Raw genomic sequence first — 21212 nt, 5'->3', positions numbered from 1 at the left:
TGTGTGTGTGTGATTCAGCCCTACGAGGTGGTGCAGACATGTGTGCCTCTCACCTTGAAGGGGGATGAGAAGAGTGTCTACAAAGTCACCTTGATGGCTCTGGTGTCCAACACTGCCGACTGACCTCTGCTGTACCTGGATGACGGCCAGTGGGGAAGCCGGTGCACACACACACACACACATCCCTGTGGCGATTCATAACATATGTGAAATCTCAGTCATATTTTGCATTGATTCAGTGGCCTGTATGTCTGACAATATGCTTTCTGAACTAAGAGTTTTAAATAGTGTGGGAAAACCAAAGCAATTTTAACATGCTGGTATTACTGTACCTCCACTATGGCCATAATTATGACAAGACTGTAAACCCCTCGTGACCCATGACCCTAAGCTCAAGGAAAGACCTTTTGTGGTTGGTGACGTTTGAAAGGAAAGCACTCCTTTCCAAAAGGCTAGAGAGAGAAAGAGATGCCCCTTTGTGAAGCACTTGACAGTACAAACCTTATTCCACCACCAGGGGGTGCACGATGCTGAGTGAGCCGCTGGTTTAATGGCGTGTCAGCTGATGGAAACCAGCAGATGTGTTAAGTGTTTACTGTAACATTGCTGCTACTGTACACATGAAGTGAAAGGAGGCAGAGTTCAGTCTGAGGTCAAACAAGGTGCAGTCTGAACTATCGGATTCACGTCGATGAACGATGATGATGACAACAAATCCTGGTTTTATATAAAAGCAACTGTCATAATAGTCCACTGATCAGGCATAGACTGAGATAGCAGTATCTGCATCATAGGCCGGATGGAGAAAAGAGAAATAGTGCTGGTTTCAATGAGAGAGATAGTAGTGGGTTGATGCTTCTGATTATTATCTACATGTTAGTGTTGATGTCACCTTTCATTTATAGGTCATTGAACTTTGGCACACAGGATAATCATCCCGGTCCCAAGGACCTGGACAGGGTTAGAGTACGGCTCTAGATATAAATGCTTTTACAAGTTCCTGCCACTAGGAGGCAATGATGACCACCCGGTCTTCTGGTGGTCATGGAATTCCTGAAAAAGTCATGGAATTTAATGTTTTAAAGTGTTTTTAAAATGATAAAATAAAATTCAATAATTATATAGGAAATTGCAGCATTATGCAAAGGTTTAGTAAGAACAGACACATTCACTTAAGCCGCTATTGTTTCTTTCAACTTGATTCATCCATTCATGGCGGTTTGAACAGGAGTACATCAGATAGCGCACACACAATTAAATCTATGCAGGTGCTAGATAACAATAAATGAGATTTCATTTAACAAAACACTTTTTTTACTGCTACGCTGTTTTTAACTCTTCTTTTATTCATAATAGAATATTATTAAATTAATAAATATATTTATTGTCTACCAGGGTGCAAATACTCAGGGTACAAAATACAATATTCATTGTTGGGTAAAGATGTTGAATCTCAATTTTTAATTCTATACAGTTTTCAACATTTTCACAACACAGTGAACCTTGAACTAATAAATTCAAATTAAAACAAATCAAGCAAACACACTTTGAGTTTCGCTTCCTCTGGTTTGTTTATCAATCACGTGTAGCAGAAGGTCCATCTGTCATCTACCACTTTATCCATTTGGGGGTCACAGGAATCTAACCCCAAGTCTTTTAGACTGGTTGGCTCTGGTTGGTCCGAACTGGGATTTGAACACAGGACCTAGAACCTTCTTGCTCAATGCATGTCCTTTGGACTGTGGGAAAAAGCCGGAGAACCAGGAGAAAGGTTCTCTGGTTGGTTCGAACTGGGATTTGAACCCAGACCCTTCTTGCTGTGTCATTTAAATTCATTCATAATCCCCCCCAGCATATTTTCACCCAGTCATATTTAAATCATTAGGTTCTTTAACCCCCCAAAAGGGTGTTTTACAGTGTGTGTGTGTGCGTGCGTGCGTGTGTGTGTGAGAACAAGGGCTTGTGTGTGTGTGTGTGTGTGTGTAACAACAGATGTCACTAATGCCTCAAAACGGACCAATCGGGTCTGACCTCTCCCAGAGATACATGCTGTAAGCATTTATCTGAGATTGCAGGAGATTATGCTAAATCAGATTACTGTACCCAACCTCCTTATTAAAAGCAAGGTCATTATGAGCTTAGCCTCGTGTAATGTCACTCGTTTTATGAAACGTACAAGATCATATTAGACAATATTGCTGCTGCCGTTTTGCCTCTTTTTCTAATCTGATTTCTCCTCTGATCTCTCGCTAATACTGCGAGATAGTGCCACTTAGGGTCCGCGCTCCACTGACGAGTGGTGTATGTGTGTCTCTGTCTGCCTGTCGTATCTGTCCGTATACGGACAGTCAGTGAATGTGACTTCACTAAATCAATGCAGTTGAGTGATAATTAGAGCTGCAACCGTTAATCAATTAATAGACTAGTAATCAGTTACTAAATTTATCGCCAGTTTATTTTGATAATCGATTAATCGGTTCAAGTAGTTTTTATGGGAAAAAACTCAAAATTCTCTGATTTAAGCTTTTTAATTGTGAATATTTTCTGGTTTCTTTGCTCCTCTGTGACAGTAAACTGAATATCTCTGGTGTGTGGACGAAAACAAAACATCATCTTGGCGTTTGAGATACTCTATGTACATTTTTCACCATTTTATGACGTTTTGTGGACCAAACAACTGATCGATTAATCGAGCAAATAATCGTCAGATTAAGCGATTATGAAAATGATCGTTAGTTGCAGTAGCCCTAGTGAGAATGCTCATGAAGGTCATGCCCATGGATTTGATTTATACTGCATTAAAACACACAGCAGAAATAATTTGCAACTGTATGAATGGAAACATACATGACACAGTCACACTGTCAGGAAAAATATAATGTTAAATATTGAGTGAGTGGCGAGAATTTCAAAACGAGACGAAGCCCATTTGCAGCCATTTTATTTGCGGGCTGGTGTATTTGTCATCATATAATAAGCAATGGAAGCTATTAAAAGAATAAAAAAATGTTTATTTTAAAAAAAATTTGAAATGCTGGTCATTGCTGTTTATCATAGTGGCTCCCTTTTATTTACATGACAACAGAATTAGCGCTTACTTTGACACACAGAAAACACATCATCAAGGTGTGGACTGTTCTCTGTGCGCTCTCCTCATCAGAAGGCTGAATACAGACACTTAAGCTTCTCTCCCCTGGGCGGTCCGGAGCTCTGCTGAAGAAGCCTCACAACACATGCATGCAGACGGGCAGGGGGCGTATCCAGGGGCAACTAAATCTCAGCAGCATTAACCTGGGCAGATGAGTCCCGGTGGAAACCCACAACCTAGAACACCGCCCTGGTACACCAGCACGCACACACACACACACACACACACACACACACACAGGGGCTTGTGTTTTCATCTTGTCCTGTGTTTATTTACCACCGGGTTTTTTTTTAATGTTAAATAAAAGATCCTTATTAATAAGTGTTCTAAATCATGAACATTATAAGTTAAACCACCACCAATATCAAGTAATTCTTTATGCTACCCCGAAGTGTTTGTCAATGGATTTTAGTGGGTTTACTCTACTTTATTGTACAGTTTGCTTCGAGCATCGTTCCTTTCTTTGTACTTACAGTGCTTGCTTTGTCATTTGCTTTATCCTCCCCTTATTTTTCCAATCACTATGTTTGTTGTGCACCAAATCACCAAAGCAGATACCTTGTATGTGAGAACCTATACCTGGCAACAAACAACAATTCTGATTCTGATTCTGATGCACACACCCACACCCCCACACAATACTGCACTATGGTCGACTCTCGTCTTATATCATAGGTGTGCTAATGTGTGGGGACAGAGCTGACCATGGGACAGCACACGACTGTTCATGCAGGACGGCCGGCCAGCTTCCTCCTACAGAACCATCGGGACCTCTCAGATCGTCTGGGACAAGGTTGCTTTCAGTCCCCAGAGTCAGAACTAAACATGGAGAAGCAGCTTTCAGTTTTCATGCTCCGCAGATCTGGAACAAACTCCCCGAGAAACCACAGGACAGCTGCAACTCTCGGTTCTGTGAAATCCTTTAATATTTGATGTAAAGCACTTTGAATTGCCTTGTTGTTGAGATGTGCTATACAAATAAACGTGCCTGGCCTTACAGGCTTATAGAACTCACGTGTGGATGTTCACATTACTGAGAAAGAGACAAATATTTATGAATGGTAATGACACCTGCTTTTTCTTCATTTCTCCCTCATCACATCAGTCTCACAAATGTTTTGTGTTGCATGGGAAAAATATACATTTCAAATGCAGTGTGATACGAAGAATGACTTGAACGGTGCCATTTTTTTAAAATGTGGAAGGTGAGGCGACAACAGCCAAACAGATCCGGCACAAACAGGAGCATCCCCAAATGCTGGGGCCACAGTAGACATGACTGAGCTCTCTCTGGAGCAGTCTGGAGCCAAACCAGAGCTGCTGCTGCTGCCGCTGCCATCTTCCCCCATCGGACCAGGTCCATACACACTTTGTTAGTTGTCCCAGAGGACAGCAAAGTGTTCCATGTTGTCTCCAAGTAACGCCTTAAACCCAATGAGTGTTAACACCTCCTCGGAGCAATCTACCTGAACTCGCTGGAGGTAATGCTCGAGTCCTCTTTGTTCTGGAGTGATCGTCCACCCACCCACACACACACACACACACACACACACAGCACAGGAAGTAAATCCCCACTAGTTTCTTAAGCTAGAGCCAGAAATTATGGCAAAGTACATATCCAGAGAATATCAACAAAGGCTTAATTTGCCAGTTTATACTGATCGTGGTAGCAGATTGATGACTGTCAAGGGATTACTAATGGATCATTGTAATTGTTCAGGAATAATTCACTGATTTGTGTGCTTTCCCCCCCCCCCCTGATAGAAATTTCATATATACACATCCAATTATTTCTTATTTGTTTAATCTACACTGTAAAACTAAAAGATCAGGTTTATTGTACATTGTATTGAATGCACGAGTTTTAAAGTTGGATTAAGGGTTGGATTTAGTCCTGCATGCCGGCAGGCACATGCGCGGCACAGTCAAATTTGTGGCTGAGTCTAGTTTGGATTGCAAATGAGACAGTTACATGCTCGGTAGTGGCTGTCGTGCCGAAACGGAAGACACATTTTCCTGAAGTCCTCAAACATGTTTTTGTTTTTCACATGACACAAAGTCACTTTTGGCTGAAACCACCTAAGGCAAAAGAGGTCTCTGCGTGTACCACTGTACATCCAATTTAGGAAAAACATCCCAGGCCAGGGCCATGTTTTATGATGTATTTAAAAGTACATAGTGTGGGCTATGATGATTTAACTGGGATGATGCATTCATTTCAAATCCCAGTAAATAATAGTTCATGTTATTTACCCCCCAGGACCCTGTGAGCCAGTTTCAGAGGCCCCCTGGTCCATGTGTGTTTCTTTTGTTTCTAATCCTCCTTGACGTGACACATGTTCCTGCTCTTGTTTCAACTCTTTGAAAGAGCAAAGTTTGGGGGATCGATCGCAAACTTTGCTCTTTCAAAGAGCCCACACACGTGATGGAGGCGCGTCGCCGCCGGAGATGGCAGTGCTTCCTGGTCGGCCCGGAGTGGTCGCCGACCCTCCGCCGTGCGCCGTGACGCTGACGCAGACGTGGGGTTTCCCGGACCTGAGTGCAGGGTTACCGCGCCCATCTCTGCTGTTTGATGGCTGCTGGAGGAAGACGCGACTGAGGACCGTCGAAGGAAGAGGAGAGGGGACGACGACGACGAAGACGACGACGGTGGGAAAGACGAGCGACGGGATTTCTTCTTCCTTTTTCGGGGGGGGGCCTTGAGCTTTTTTCTTTTTGAATTTTTTTGGGGGGGAATTTGCTTCGCAGCGGGAGAGGGAGAACAGAAAAAAAAAGCCCCTCAGACCGGGACTCTCGTCAGCGTCCAACCTGAGCGAAACGCCGCCCCTCCGTCTGCGCCCCTGTGCCGGTGTGTGTGTCTGCCCCCCCCCCACCACCACCACCACCACCCCCTCCCTCCCCTCGGCGGGTCCAAACAACTGGGTTCGGGGAGTGCCGCTCCTCGGTAGCTGAAGTAGCCAAATCTGCGCGCCCGGGCGGACAGAGGAGGGACGCGATCGTTTGGTGGTGTGTGGGTCTTTTTTTTTTTTTCTTTTCCCTTTTCCCAGTCAATGTGATCCAAACGACGGACACCCTCGAGTGAAAGCGGGTAAGGACGTGCGATCGTGTTCAGTTTTGAAATTGCGCTTCGGGAAAAGCATGAAGTGTACGTGTGTGTGTGTGTGTGTGTGTGTGTGTGTGTGTGTGTGTGGCAGGACGATCCGAAGGGGTTCAACTGGGCTGAGAGGCTCCTCCGCTCGCGTTAGCCCGCTGCTAGCTAGCCACCCGTCGCTGCCCAGAGAGTGGGTGTGGGCCGCTGCTCGGAGCAGCTCGACCACGACGCGTCGCTCTGAATCGTGTTTGGCATCCGACCTGGGTTCGACATCCGGCGGCCGGAGCGCGAGGGGAACCGGGGCCGGCGTTGTGTGAGCCCTTGCGAGTCGGCGACAGCTCGGTACATTAGCCCGCCGCCCGACGTCCGGGTGCACCTCTCTTCCCCCCTCTCGGCAGAAACGTCTTGGTTCAAGCGGCATCGGCTCTGATTTGTTTGCCCACAAATGTCTCCAGCTCGCGGCCTCGCGACGCGCGGTGCTCGTCCCGAGCGTTGGAGCCTCTGTACGTCGGGACACATTCTTTTCAACGCGATCTTTGCTCCGGAGATGACCAGCGAGTCCCCGGCGGCGGCGGGGGGGGGGGGGGGAGAAGCTAACGCGGCTCGTTCCATTTCGCTCCTGTGTGTTGTTGACTGGCCTCGGGGCGAAGCTGCTCGACGCGATCACACAGTCGCGGCTTCCTCGGCGATTTGCATAAGTCAAACACGCGAAAAGGAGCTCGGATTTACTTCCACTCGCGCGCGCGTGCGTGTGTGTGTGTGTGTGTGGGGGGGGGGGGGGGGGGGGGGGTACAAATCTGTAGCATCATGCAATTGTCAAAGGAAGGCAATCTAAAAAATGGCCACTTCGACCAACAGAGTCCCCCCCACCACCACCCCACTGTTCTCCGTCCGGAGCCTGGTGTGGCTGATCAGTGTGTGTGTGTGTCCAGAAACATGGCAGCCAGGACAATTTATCCTTAGTGAATGCAAACGTTGTTGTTGTTGTTGTTGTTGAGTGTCGCCTTTATTTAACAACTCGTGCATTGAAGCGCACACGTCTGTCTTGCAAAAACACATTGACGCGAATGCAGAACGTCTCCGCCGTGGAGACCGTGTTCCACCGGGCGAGTCGAACCACTCGCAGCGTGTATTTCGGTTGAAGTGACACCGAACCGTCCCGGCTCCTATATGTGTCTCACACAGACACACACACACACACACACACACACACACACACACACACAGAGCCAGCGTTACGCGTTCACGTCCCCACGTCCCGTGCGCGGAGCCCGCCGCCTGTGCGCAAAAGCCAAAATGGCCCTTGGACGCTTGAGCGCGGTCCTACACCAAGTGTAGAACATAGAGACACGTTCAATGCCGAGTGGCTGCAGATCGCAATGGGCGAACTGACAATACGCGCCGTCGTGGACATGGCAGCGACAATAGCCATTTTAGTTTCTCTCGAGTGGCGAATAGGGAGTCGCTTTTACGCGCGCGCACACACACACACACACACACACACACACACACACACACACGGCTCGGCCTTAATTTGAACTTCTCCTTTCAACGGCGTGAAAACGAGATCGTCTTAATTGGATTTTGACAATCTGTTTATCTCGATCACGGGGTGTAGTTGTAAGCGGCCACAGAAGCCGTGCGCGCCTCCGCCGCGCCGCGCCGCGCTCCGGGGGCTCCTCCGGCCCGGCGAGCGGACACGCCGGGGCACCGGTCGGCTCATCGTCGTGAGGGGGTTAAAGTAGAAGGGCTGCTTTTTGTGTGTGTGTGTGTGTGTGTTATTGAGCGGGAGACATTTCGGGGAAAAAGGGGCTGGTTGAGCGACGAGCCGGACGCGGCTGGCAGGAAGTCGAGCCGAGCGCCTCCGCCTGCAGCCGAAGTTCAGTGATCGGCGGTGTTCGGGGATTTTGCAGGAAAAAAAGATCTGATCGCATCCGATCGCCGGTCGTTGTCGGTCAAACTCGCCGTGTCTCTACAGAGAAAAAGAAGAACTATTTGTATTTACTGGCTCACAGAGATGAATTCATTTCGCCAGCGCGCCGCCCCCCCCCCCCTCTCGAATGAATGGGTTCCTGTATTCAGGGCCCGAGCAGCTGCAATGAACAAGATGGCGTTCAAAGCCTTTTTCACGACCGAGGCAGAGACAGCTGCTGAGCATCGGATGGGTTCGGGCTTGGCAGCAGAGGTGTCTTTGACCCCCCCCCGTCGAGAAAGATATTATGTAGACAATGTGTTGGTATTGAATGGCCTCAGAGCCGACGTGTTCCTGGGCCTGAGCTACAGGACAACATGGTGGGGAAGCCTATGATCCCGAATACGACCAGACAACTACGATCGATTGTGCGATTTATAGTAAATAAGCATTTTCCTCACATGCTATCACATTATACTGAATGTCTGATTTATAGCATCTGTGACCACGCCTCAAGAAATTGGGGCATATATTTCTCTCCTCCTTCTCATTCCTGGCTAGAAGTCACAGTGACGGTGTTCTTGAATAGATTTATTCAAACGTTGTCCAAATTGAAAAGAATCCAATCCCGACAAAGGACTTTAGCTTCCACCCTCGTATCGCTCCCAGTGACTGTAGTCCGGGTCTCCTCCGAACTGTCATTTAATGTTTGGCTGTGATTTATCGGATTATTTCTTTGACTGAACTGGTCCAGTTATTTAGGCGTGTAGCCCCACTGCTCACAGTCTTGTAATCCACTGCACCGAGCTTGTTTAAAGTGCGTACCGGTAATGTTTTTTTTGCTGTGAGAAAGACCTGTAATCCTGGCCCAACCGCATCCAGTTATCAAACCAAGCATAAAACACTGTTCCATAATATTAGGCTGATTATGTGATCTGGATGTGACCCACAATATCCTGACACCAGGGGTGTGTATGGCGCCCTGTCCCTGATGCCTATGCAATGATACGTGTGATGAGGTTGTTGTCTGAAGCTGAAGGCAGTGATGTGTGTCGCTGGGTTTGTACTCAGCAAAGCTTGGCAATAGGATGTGTGTCACCCCCATAATGACCATGTGTTTTAAACTTCCAGCATAAGTCTTCTGTGTATTTCATGCACTCTGTTGTTTTTAAATAAGGATTTTCATCGCGATCATGTATTTTTTATTTTTTTATTTAATCTGCGAGTGCAGGGCATGGATGGGATTAAATTCTTAGTCTGTGGATTTCATCCCGTTGGGATTATATGGCTTTGGTCAGTGATAGAGCTGATTTTTCTTCACCTCTGAAATGATCCTGCCTTTAACTGTACAGTATATCCACCAGCAGTCTGTAAAAGACAGAAAAGTGCCAAGTGCCTTTGTGATCGAATACCTGAATAAACATCTACAGACACAGGGTAAAATGTACCAAGGTTTCCTGTTGAGGATCCAGCTCTGTTACTGTAAAAATGTTGTAAATATTAAGACCATTCCACCGGTAACTCAGCTGTTAATGTACATTTATCTCCAACTTCTATATAATACGCGCCGTCTTGTACACTGTACTATACACAATATGCATAGTGTCAAAATCGCTGCCTTATTATATTTCTACTCATTTAACAGAGTCAAAAGAAGAAATTTTTTTTATCTTTTCTTGGTTCTTACTATATATAGCATGTTGGCTATATAACAAGTCTCGAATATACAGTGCTGCAATAGATTCACATGAGCCTCAGCTACTGAAAGTGTTAGAGATGTGGCTATCTGGACAAAATAAATGGTAGGTTGTCCAAACAAAGGCATTTAAAGCAACGTATTTACAATCTAACATTAGATCAGTTTGTTAATCTTTACATCCAGGTAGCTCATGTCCTGGGTCAGACGCACTTGCTGGCTAAAATCCCTATTTTTTGCCGTTCCTGTCTTTTGCCATTGAACATGTGATGCTTTTTCCAGCGGATGGGTGTAACTTCTGATGTTGGAAGACTTTTGTGTGTCTTCACACCTTGTGAGTTATTGGATGGTTCGGCTTCAGGTTGCCCTCCCCATAGCTAACTGTATATGCCACCAGTCTGTGTTGTGTTGGCCTGTCAGTACCATAGTCCCATTTAGGAAGGTCGGATCAATTGTATGGCCAAGTAGCCACCACACAATTGACGTCCTGTTTATTAGTTTATTCAGAAAGGCGCTTTCTGTTTAAGGTTGTCATTTGAGATGATGACAATGAACAGCTAATTGAAACAGCTTCACTGTCCCAATTTAGGGAAGTGGGCTGTCGATTCCAAAGAAGACTGCCATATGATTGGTTTGAAACAACCTCCTCTTCTGGACACGAGGGGATGTTAGTACATTGTCCAGTAATGTAACTTTGACAGAATATTATCTTACTGAGGATGTTTTACTGTATTAGCAACACAGTTTACTTCCATTCCAAAATTTTCTTCTGTCATTATTGTATAATACTATGTCTCCGGGAAATACTGCAGTTATCTAATATCCAGGCACATCACCCAAAGGTGTCTGTTACCACTGGAAAGCATAAGCAGGCACTGATGTGCAAGTATGTGATTGTAACAAGTTGTAGAGCCCAGTACCTCTCTTTTGATTTTAAGTCTGACCCTATCCAAGCTTTCAGATGCAGTAACACACAAGGCGGGGTGCTCTACAATGTGTGTTGTTGATCATAAGCCTAGGCTTATCCGTCGTTCTGTGCTCTTGAAGACTTGACCTCTCCTCATCCACTGGGGCGTATCCATCAACTATCTTATTCTTGAATTTTAATTGAAATGGACCATTAGTGGTGGCCTCTGCATTATGTCTTCCATTACTCTACTCTCAGGTCTGGTGCGTTGTGGTTTAGCAATCTGAATCCTTTTTTCCTCTTCACTCGCGAAGCTTCCTGCTGAACACAACTGAAATGGTTTCATCAGGGCGTGTTGCACATCCATGTGTAACTGTGGGGCTAATGATTGTGTAATTGTTGCTCTCTGTCACCGAGTTGCAGTGACGATGCCCCAAAAGAACTGTATACACAGGTACAAGTGGGACTAAATGGGAATTGTTAAAATACATATTAAGACTATATCTTGCTGCCACCCTGCTGTGTGATAGTTTCCAGCTGTTGCAACTGGAATGTGTCCTGTCCAACACAAGCTTTCATCGCATTATAGTTAAATCTAATCATACAGTAAGAAGAAGTTTATAGCTTGTTCTATTCACAAGAACATTTCCTGGAACCGTGGAACCTTTTTAGTAACCAGGGGACTAGATTTTTGTATCTGAGCCACTCTTCAGTCTAACAAAGTGCACAGGTAGTACTTTCTTATGGCCCTAATCTTGTATTGAGTGTCTGTGATTGGTCAAGCGTGAACCTCAAAGCAGGTACAACGTGTACAGTATTCATTCATGTAGTAAGCAAGCAGTTGATGCCAACAGTATTTAATTTTTGAGCCATGGAGTGGAAACGTGTCTCAGTGTTTATTTACATTAAAAAAACAGCCCTAACCCAGGGTAAGATTAAAAAAAAAGAGTGTGAAAAATGTACTCACATGCAGAATTAATTTCATGTCATTTATTGCATGAGAAATGTGTTGAAGACACATTTGTATATTGGCAGGTTGCTGACCACGACAGTTATTATTCTTTAATTAATGGGGTGGTGAATGAATTTCTGGAAAGTGGTCGAACCGAATGTGGCGACTGAAATTCAAAGCAGTTCTATTTACCTGTGAAAACGGGGCAGTTATGATTTTGAATGCAGTATACTTGTCGGCATTTCTGTGAAGGCTACCCTGCCCACAAACCCACCAACAAAAAGTTGTATCTTCAGCACAAATGCCTTGTAGCACGGACCACGTGACCAGATGTGTGCACTTTCTCGTCCCACGTCAAGGACGTAAGGCAAAACACAGACAATAAGTTCTTAAACTTTCACTCATTAACAGAGGTCGCATCTGAGAAAAATTGAAGGACTCTGATAGGAGTTATTACATATTCCGTTTAGTTAGCTAGTACACATGGTAGTTTATATAACAAGTTTATACTTCACTCAGATTCCGGTCAAATGCCTGTGTCTGAATGGGTCCTCGCAAACGTCCTTTTACAAGCCTCCTCCTGACCAGGGTTTAAGGAGGCTGTGATTGAGGTCAACTTTTGCTTTAATGCCATCTTTGGCACAGGATGCCATCTTGTTACTATCACTCTAAATATAATAAATTTGTATTAATTTGATGGTATTGGTTTTAGCCGCAGAGAGAACCTTAAAAAATGAGCACACATGGGCAAGTGAGGGAGAAGGGATGTCCATATATGGACAAGAGGACAGAGGTGAAATGTAATTCTACTCCACAGACTGGCGTCTAGAGATTAACCTGTCTCACATGAATGGGCCCAGTTTGAAACCATTGTTGCACGCCTTGTGTATGATCAATATAGATTTTTCGGCATCGATATTGGGAAGTAAAAAAATTCCAATACCGGTATATCATCCGATAAATGTATGAAAAAAAAAAGGTCAGTGATTCTTAAGAAGACGTTACTGAACCTGACAAAGAAATGTAATTAAGGTTTGACATTTTTACAGTCTAACCATAGACGTTAATATAAATGACTAAAAACAACAAATGTATAGTACATCATTTTTAATGTAAACATATATATCTATTCGGTCAAATGTTTTCATATTGACTCATATCAGCAAATGTAAACTATCTGTGAAAGGCTTGGTCGGTAGTGCAGTATGAAGTTGTGAAATCAAGCCCTTGCCATTTTAATTCCTTGTTGAAATTATTGGCAAATCATAGGAATAAACAATGTTTGACATAGACTGTGTTTAAGTTGCAACACTGCACATATTTTTCTGTCACCTGGACTGGTTATGAACAAGGTGTTTGCACATTAGCACATTAAATACACACTAAAATTTTGTGTTTGAATCTGTTTGCTTAGTATGCTCCCCCCCTTCTGCTATCACTAGGGTCGACATTACAATGGAAATTCGGACTAATATGGTCAGAGTGTAGATTTGTGTGTAGTTTGACTGGGGGTGCTGTTATGTGTCCAAAGCTTGTCAGCATTGGCCAAAAGGTCTGTTTTGAATAGTCAAAGTAAGTGGTACCAGGGCAGCTTAGTGACCCACACACAACCCTGTCAGCACTCAGACACCGTGTAACCCTGCAGAAAGCCCAGCACAAGCCTGAGCAGCGCTTTGCATGTGCATATCATCGTCCTCTCTGCTTTGAATACAGACCACCTCTCTGTGTATTTACATTCCGGCCCTTTACATTGGACCGCCACTGGGAAAACGTAACGCAGTCCGAAACCCGAGCTCACGGGGGGGGGGGGGGGGGGGCTGCCATTATTCGTGAGATTTTCTTCCTCTTTAAAGCAAGAAAAGGCCATAGTCACTTGAGCAAAAAGAGTGGGCCGGCTGTCATGTGACTCTTCACACACACTTGTTCTTCTCTTGGAGGCTTGCAGAGAAAGCATGGGGGAGGGGTATGATTATTAATGCAATCAAAGGAGTGTATTTTATGTTTTAAATAAAGTCATGCTTTTGGCTTTGGGCTAGCCTGACCTTCCTTTCCTTTTTTTCCCCCCCTCTCCTTTTTTTAATCTAACTCATTCACTTCCTTGTATGAAAAGCTGGTTGTGCAGTTTTCCAACGCACAAAACATACCTTTGTTAATGTATGTGACCATTTAAAATATATTTTATTAATTTTGTTGGCCAACACAACTGCTGGCCTGTGGAATTTGTTTGGCTTGAGCAGGCCAGCTCAAGGGAGTTTCTTTGTTCTGATGTTTTTCCTTCGGTGTGATGTTCAGAGGCTTGTGTCACAGACCAGCTTACAGCGATTCACATTATCAGATGGTTGTTGTTTTCATTCAGCTAGTTCTGTTCTCTCACTCTCTCTTTACTTTTTGCCCTCCCCTAGTTTATAGTCACTTAAAAAATACTCAGTATCTTCCTTTCCTACCAACAATGCACTGTGTTTGCACTGCATCATGGAATGTTTTACTAATCAATCAATTAAACTCCACTGTCGGTCCCATTGATGTTATGTCCTCTATCATTAGACATCACCCGCTGAGAGAGCACACACAGGAAACTGTGCCCACTTTAAGTGGACAGTTCATCCAAATCCACATCTAATTTAAATAATGTTTTGTAGGTTGGTCCAAGCTTATTGTGGTCGTGGAACGGCTATGTTTTAACAGATATATTTTGGGGGTTTGAGAAGAAGTGCTTCTCGGAACCATATTTTTTCTAAACATAAAGGTCTTCTTCATAAAGGTCTGCATTAAAACGCACGGTACACATACAAAAAAAACACTTCCTTGGCATATTTTCTCAACAGAAAGATATGAGGAGGGCAACAGGAAGTAACCTTTTGGCACCTCAGCCTTTGTGTTATGGATCTTGAAACAGGACGTTTTTGAAGAAGCTTAGTTCAGCTCTACAGTCATTTTTTTAGACTAGAAATGTTAAATAGCTGTAATATTCTACCTTGACTATATAATTATGATGTACAAGGCAGCAATACTAAAATTCACTAGGTTCTTAACCTGTGCAGGGTCAAAAGGGGCTGGAGCCCAACCCAGCTCACATGAGGAAGTAGGTGGGAAACACACAGGAAGTGTCAGTCTGTATCATGGGTAACACTTCATATTCATATAACATTTACTTATGCGGGCAAGTTAGTTGTCAATATGCCTTATTGATGGGGCTCAGAGCCTTCAGTCATTCTGCCTCTCGTCTTCCGACTGGCCCTTCCCACTTGACTCCACCCGTCATGAAATTCATGGACTTATTTTAAAGTGTATGTTTTAACTATATTTGCCGGATTTAAACTGTATTTTGCTTGTGTTAACTGTAAGGTGTCGTTGAGTGTTTAAAAGGTGCCCATAAAGAAAATGAATTACCTTGAGCCAATGGAAAAAATAAATGAATAGGCCAAATAAGAGGGTTTCACAGTCATTGGTTAGCCTACTTTCAGTAACAGGCAAGGTAACTGTTTTGTTATTGGTGGTATGTTGCTTCTCTTAAGCTTTTAGGTAGAGTGTCTATTGTCCAGGAAATGCAAGGGGGTTCACAATACACTTATTGCCGCTGGCTCCATGTCCGCTGATGTGGAAAGGTTTTTGTGTCACACATACAGCTCCAGTGTGCCCTGGAAAAATTATTTTGCTTTTTAAAGCCAACCCCTCCCTCCTGATCCATGAGGCGTCCGCAGACTTGCATGATATCAAAAGCATATATATATTTATTTATGGTTTATTTTATTTTATTATATTTAGGGACAGATGCAGTACACATCCGTAAATGTGCGCCAGGTAGTTTGCCATTCATCTGAGCACGCTTGTCTGGTATGGATGTTTTAAGAATGAAACCCATGTTACAGTTTCACTCGGTAGCCTCTGCAAGTTAGAAGGATTGCGTCCATAAACTGAGCAGAGCATCGCGATCAGAAATGTTTCAGCTTATGCATACTCATTTGTAGCCTCAGGATTTTGCTCCACTTTCAATGAAGCAATATGGGTTACGTAGCCTGAGGCTCTTCATTTTCAGTTCAGCCATTCTTCTTGGGAACCATAAGGATTTGAAACCCACCTACTCTGTAGACATTGATTGAAAAAAAAAAAATAATATCCCATTTTGTCAACATTTGCTCATCACCTACTGTATGTCATTTTGGAGAAGAGGCTGGTTGTCCACACAGCACAGTGCTCTTACCTTTTATGATAACATACCTGTAAAGACACAAAGAGAATGCCACCATTCTCCCCATGGCTGCTAGAGGCAAAGCTGGCGTTGTTGGTATTCCTTTCACATGGTTATATTTTTGGCTGGACCGACCATAGTCCAGCGCTACATCAGAGTGAGTGAAAGAGTTGAGTTCATGATCAAGTGTCAACCTTGGTCGGCTGACTCCTGCGCGACTGACGGTAGTTACACCGTTGGCTGGCCGACTGAGCTTTGGGAGTTTCCGATCAAAAGGAATTGGACTGAACCATTTTTATTATTGGATAAATGCATTGACATTTTGGACAAACCGTAGCTACTTTTCGTGGTGGGGTCACCAGTGGCGGTAACGCCCTGCAAGCAAGAGGCACACTTGTGTCTGCTCTGTTCAGTGAGGGGCAGAGCAGCAGTTTGTTACAGAGGCTGCTGTCAGACATGTACTGCAGCCCGGCACTTTTCTAGACATCACCCAGAAGAGCTGCATGCATGTCCAAATAAGTTGACCCGGACTTTAAACTGACCTTATGCTCCCAGCCTACCAGTGACCGCCCACTGGTATTTGCCAAATGGCCAGGCTGCAGCTGCACTTGCTCACCTTGACGGAGTGCCACAACGTAGCTCCACTTCCTTTATCTGTCGTTTCTAGGGCAGTAACCTTTTCCAAATCCGACAGTGAACACTGCAATCTCAAGATTATTGTCAATCACAGCCAATTTAACATTTACAGCAGGTGTGCTCACTCTATCAAGTTTGGACCAAAACAGTCACATGGCATCAAATGGATGTAATGTGTAATATTTACAAAAATACTGTCCTCCCTAACTTAAACCCTTATATTAGTATAGTAATGAGAGCTCAACAGGCTCTGGTTTGGGGTATTGTGGTTCTGTCGTCCTGTATCATGATACAAGATTGTGGAATTTTTTTTTTTGCAGTTTCCCGCTCCATTTTAGTATCCTTACATCCCAAGCTGTTTAACCTCAAAAGCTCTCTGCGGGATCATGTTTTTCATGAGCAATGAAAGTTTGTGTTATGTCCAGTTGAGGCGATGTGCACACAGATAAAGGGCTGACACATGTCAGAATGCAAATACTATGCAGTGATGTCATGAATATGTAAATCATTGTGTTGTATTTACAGTTTTGACTGCGTCCGGAATTTTGCACATTGACCAAACATGGTTTTGAACCAGGCTGGTTTGCTCTGCCTCTACTCAGAGAGTAGGTTGTTTGTGTTCAACATTCCACCATATTAGCCCTGTGACTTTTCCTAGTGACTCTGTTTTTGCGACTCTTAAGACTGGGGTTAGCCACCGATTTCGCAAATTGATTCAATTCTAATTCCATTCAAATCAATATCAAATCTGTTATATCTCACATAGTATGAGAACTACTATGAATTGTACAGTTGCCCCTTTACCCTGATGCATTATTAAAAGAAAATATATTAATGTTTACATTCAGAGCTGACCACAAATCAATCACATTAATGTACTCACCTTTTTTTTAACTTGACCATTAAGTCCGCTAGTGCAGAGGGTGTGATGCAGAGACTGTGCATGTCATGTTAACCCTAAATTGGTGAACAAATCAATCCAATATACTAACCATGTAGACATGATGTTTATATCTTGAGTGTATCTAAAACAACAACAAAAAAAAAATTTTTTTTTTGAATTCTTTAAGTCGGGTTATCTAGACCATTATTTCAAGATATAGCTGTAATTACCCATGAATATCAATAACTTGAGCTTTAGCTTCTAACTTTCTCTCTCACTTATGTCCTCTCGCTGTCTCTGTTCTTAACAGGGTTGGGTTTTTTTCCGATACCGGTGCTAAATTGACATTTTTTAAAATGGTACCGGTGCCTAAACGGTGCCAAACAGATACTGGCCAACGCAGCAAAATGTACAAAGCGGAAACCCTGCACTAGGCAGCCAGTGTAAATAAGACATACCTATTGTAAACATCACTACGATACCTCAGGACAACAACTGCTGAGATTTTCTTACAAAGCTTTTGTGCAATCAATGGCAATAGTTGGGCTTTACATTAGATCAGTACAGTAAGTATCAGATAAGAGATGACAGTGTTAGTGACGCTATGTTTGTTGTGGTTTCTAGTGTATAAATAAGGCTTCAGGAGTCAATCTTTTCCATCTTTCATCACCATCCACAGCATTTCACTTTAGTTTTGCATATATATATCTTGTATATAGTTTTGCTTTTGCTCTGTCTTCGTCTTTGTAAATCCAAAATGCAACCAGAGAAGCCTGTAGGCTTGGCACGGCCCTCAGTGGAGCATCTCTGGCCATTGAATCAGAATTTTTTTTTTTACCAAGCCCTGGTGACTGATGCAGTAAAACTTGTCTGACTGGAATGTTGAACAAAACAAGAAATCGAAACAATGATGGCAGCTTTTCACTGTTGTCTTTTTACCGACTAAATGATAGGTGAACATTATTAGTCGGTCATCAAAGGGATCGCTAGTTGAAGCCCTACACAGTTTACATATTGATTAAGGTGTTTATAGGCTTAATCACAGAAAAAATGGGGGGAAATTGTGTGGCAGTTTTTTTTTCTAGTGCTCATTCCCTTTTGTCTTTCTCAGCAAAATTGTATCACACGACCAAACTCGTATCTGAGCATTTAACTTTGATGAAATTGAATGAGGTTGTCCGATTTGTGTCCAACTCTGGGGTTGTGCAATGTCTATTGAATTTACATATGGCGATGTGTACAGTGAATGGACAATGACATTTAGGTCTAATTATTATTAGCCATGGTAATAAGAATCATTTGTAAATACTTCAAAAGCATTTTTATACTCATCCAATCAAATCCAGTGAATTTGTTTTATATTGGCATTAAATCTCTGGTATTCGCCAACACCAGCATAAAACCATTTCACATTGTATTCTTTCCCATTATGCTAGCCAGATGGGGGGAGTAAGGATTCAAGCCATAGAGAGGATGTATATTTTGAAGAGAATGACAAAGTGAGTGAGATTGGATGGGGGCTTTTAAGAAATGTCCAGGAGCAATCCTCTTCTGTCCTCTCTTACTGCATCACCAGCCCCCTTGTTCCTGCCGTCTTTGTGACCTGGTTGTGTTTCAGCTACACTTAACATGCATCGCTTCCCCGCAGCACTTAGATGGACCCTCACCCACCAACCAGACCAAAAAAAGGGGAGGAAAAAACATCTGCCAGTACTCAATATGATCTGATTGTTGTATTTTTTTTTCAGCATCAAGCTCCACAATGACCATTTAGCTAAAGTAGGGGCTGTAAAGTACTAAAGCGAAGTGATGTGGCAGTAAGGTCTGTGCACAGGCTTTGGGCGTAATTTTTCATCCCCAGCATGAACTTTGAATGCATTTCTTTTGACCCAAGAGCAAATATTGTGAGGTGTTGTCTACCTCAGAAAGTGGGCAACTGAAAGGAAATCCTCCCCATCAGCCAACGGAATTAATCAAAGATGCCTTGAGATTTGGTTCATGGGCAGCTTACTGTTATAAACTTCCAGGTTTGATGTTTGAAATTACTCCAACTATATTTTTGCCATTTTGATAGTTGGAGATAGTGGTTAAGTTGTCAGTAATGGTTAGACCGGAGGTCTGCTAAACTCAGTGACTTGAGGGAGAAGAGAGGTAGTAGAACGCTTTGTAAATATTGCAACGAGTTGCCTTCACTGGATGGATGGTTCGATGGATGGATGGATGGATGGATGGACAGAGAGAATAAAAATGAGGTGGCTTGTCTACAGACAGAGTGCTCCTCTAAAAGCCGTTGTAGTTGTATGAAGACCTGTAAGTGTAGACCCATTGTTAGCTAGGAATAGGGGCTTTACAGCCATTTCACCATTCTGGCATTGACCTAGGTGCAACATGTGACCATTTCAATAAAAGATGACATTCGAAAAACAACGCAGACAGACCGGTTTCTTGCACCAACAACGGGGTTCTGTGCACAGAACTGACTGGATGATTTTTTTAAATAATTTCCCCACTATTCTTGGTAAACTATGGAGACCCCTGTGCGTGAAAATTAAACTTAAATTTGAAACTTGTCTCTTAACACTTCAGATACCATCCTTAATCCCAGGAAAATCATCAGTTCTGTATCGTATAATGATAAATTACGTTTGACTTTTTATTGTTTACCTGTTTGTTCCCTCCGTCCTTCAGTAATGTACACCCACTAGTCAACAAATTCACCCGTCTCATGGCGTCCTCGGTACATTCAGCTGCTTCTTGTGATCAGTCGTGAATATTTGTTTCCCTGCCTGGGCCAGGCCCTACTGTGAGTTAGACAGACCTAATTTTGTGTGATGCTCGGGCCCCGTCTCTGTCGCTTCACTTCTTCTCCCTCCATTTGTCTGCTAACGGGAGCCGGCCTGTCAGGACGTCCTGTCTTAATTGTTTTTTTGTTGTAATGCAGCTGATGGCATAGCTCAAAGCCTGGATGGACTCTGGTAAGTGCAATGGTTGTAGCAGAAACCACAGAGCAAGTGTATTTGTAAAGTGTGTGCTCTGTCGCCACATCCGCTGAATGTTTTGACAACGGGAAGAGAGAAAGACGAGCAGAGCTATGGGAAACACCCTGAAAAAGGAAACGCCTGCTTAGAGAGGCAGCGCGCTCGCGTTAAGGCGGAGGCACCATGCTGACACAGATGATCGATAGTCAAGTCACAGCCAGCTCCTGGTCGACTTGCCACAAAGACCAGTCCTTGCTGTTGCCCTCGTGCTATACTTTCCGGCGGTGTTGACCACGACCTTAATGGCACCGAAGCATAACAATATAAGGTCCCCACAGAGGAGTGCGTTAGGGGGATGCAATCCCTCATGAAGAAGAGGGGTGTGGCAGGATGGTGTAAATTATTAACTCTCCCATCTCTACCCCAGCTTTCAAACACCAACTTGTGCTTAATGCATGACTGTCTGTGTCCCACAGCTGGGCAATATATATGACATGGTTTTCTCTTCCATTAAAAAGGCAAAAATCGCCGTAGCCCGATTAAAAGTAAGATAAACTATGCCGAGAGAGCTTTGTACCAAGCTTCTTTGCCCCCCCCTCCTCTGCCTCTTCGTCACAGTGCGGGGCTCAGCTCCTGACGTCACGCACACGGGGCGGTTAACAGCGAAGAGGGGGGCGTCCTCTCCAGAGAGACGGTGAACAGTGGGAGTCAAGGTAGCTTCTCATGTCAACGTCAACTCGCCAAATATAAAAAGGTGGAAAAGCAACATATCCACCTGCGTTGTCAAAAATCGGTCATGCAACACAAACCACAGCAGGTT

General features: G+C 43.9%; 2 protein-coding genes across 14 annotated transcripts in view; both read left to right on the top strand.

Annotated features, from left to right (window-relative positions):
- cfap74 (cilia and flagella associated protein 74) overlaps positions 1-4158 on the top strand; it is a 54393-nt gene extending 50235 nt beyond the window's left edge. For 7 of the 10 annotated variants that reach the window (XM_047331347.1, XM_047331348.1, XM_035643774.2 and 4 more), the window contains one exon: positions 19-2178. In XM_047331347.1, coding sequence (XP_047187303.1) covers positions 19-123 — 105 coding nt within the window. In that variant the 3' untranslated portion in view covers positions 124-2178. Of the gene's footprint in view, positions 1-18; positions 2179-3160 lie in introns of those variants that run through there. The other 3 variants (XR_004795140.2, XM_035643773.2, XM_035643777.2) reach the window with 3 other exon arrangements.
- Positions 4159-5669: 1511 nt separating this feature from the next.
- Positions 5670-21212, top strand: part of gnb1a (guanine nucleotide binding protein (G protein), beta polypeptide 1a) — a 33862-nt gene continuing 18319 nt past the window's right edge. The window contains exon 1 of one of the 4 annotated variants that reach the window (XM_035643781.2): positions 5670-5797. The gene's annotated coding sequence lies outside the window, so the exon portion shown is untranslated. The other 3 variants (XM_035643782.2, XM_035643780.2, XM_035643783.2) reach the window with 3 other exon arrangements.

Source organism: Scophthalmus maximus, chromosome 3 (assembly GCF_022379125.1).
Source record: "Scophthalmus maximus strain ysfricsl-2021 chromosome 3, ASM2237912v1, whole genome shotgun sequence".
NCBI classification, from domain to species: Eukaryota; Metazoa; Chordata; class Actinopteri; order Pleuronectiformes; family Scophthalmidae; genus Scophthalmus; species Scophthalmus maximus.
The sequence above is the reverse complement of the archived record's forward strand: the minus strand, read 5'-3'. Positions and strand labels throughout refer to the sequence as shown.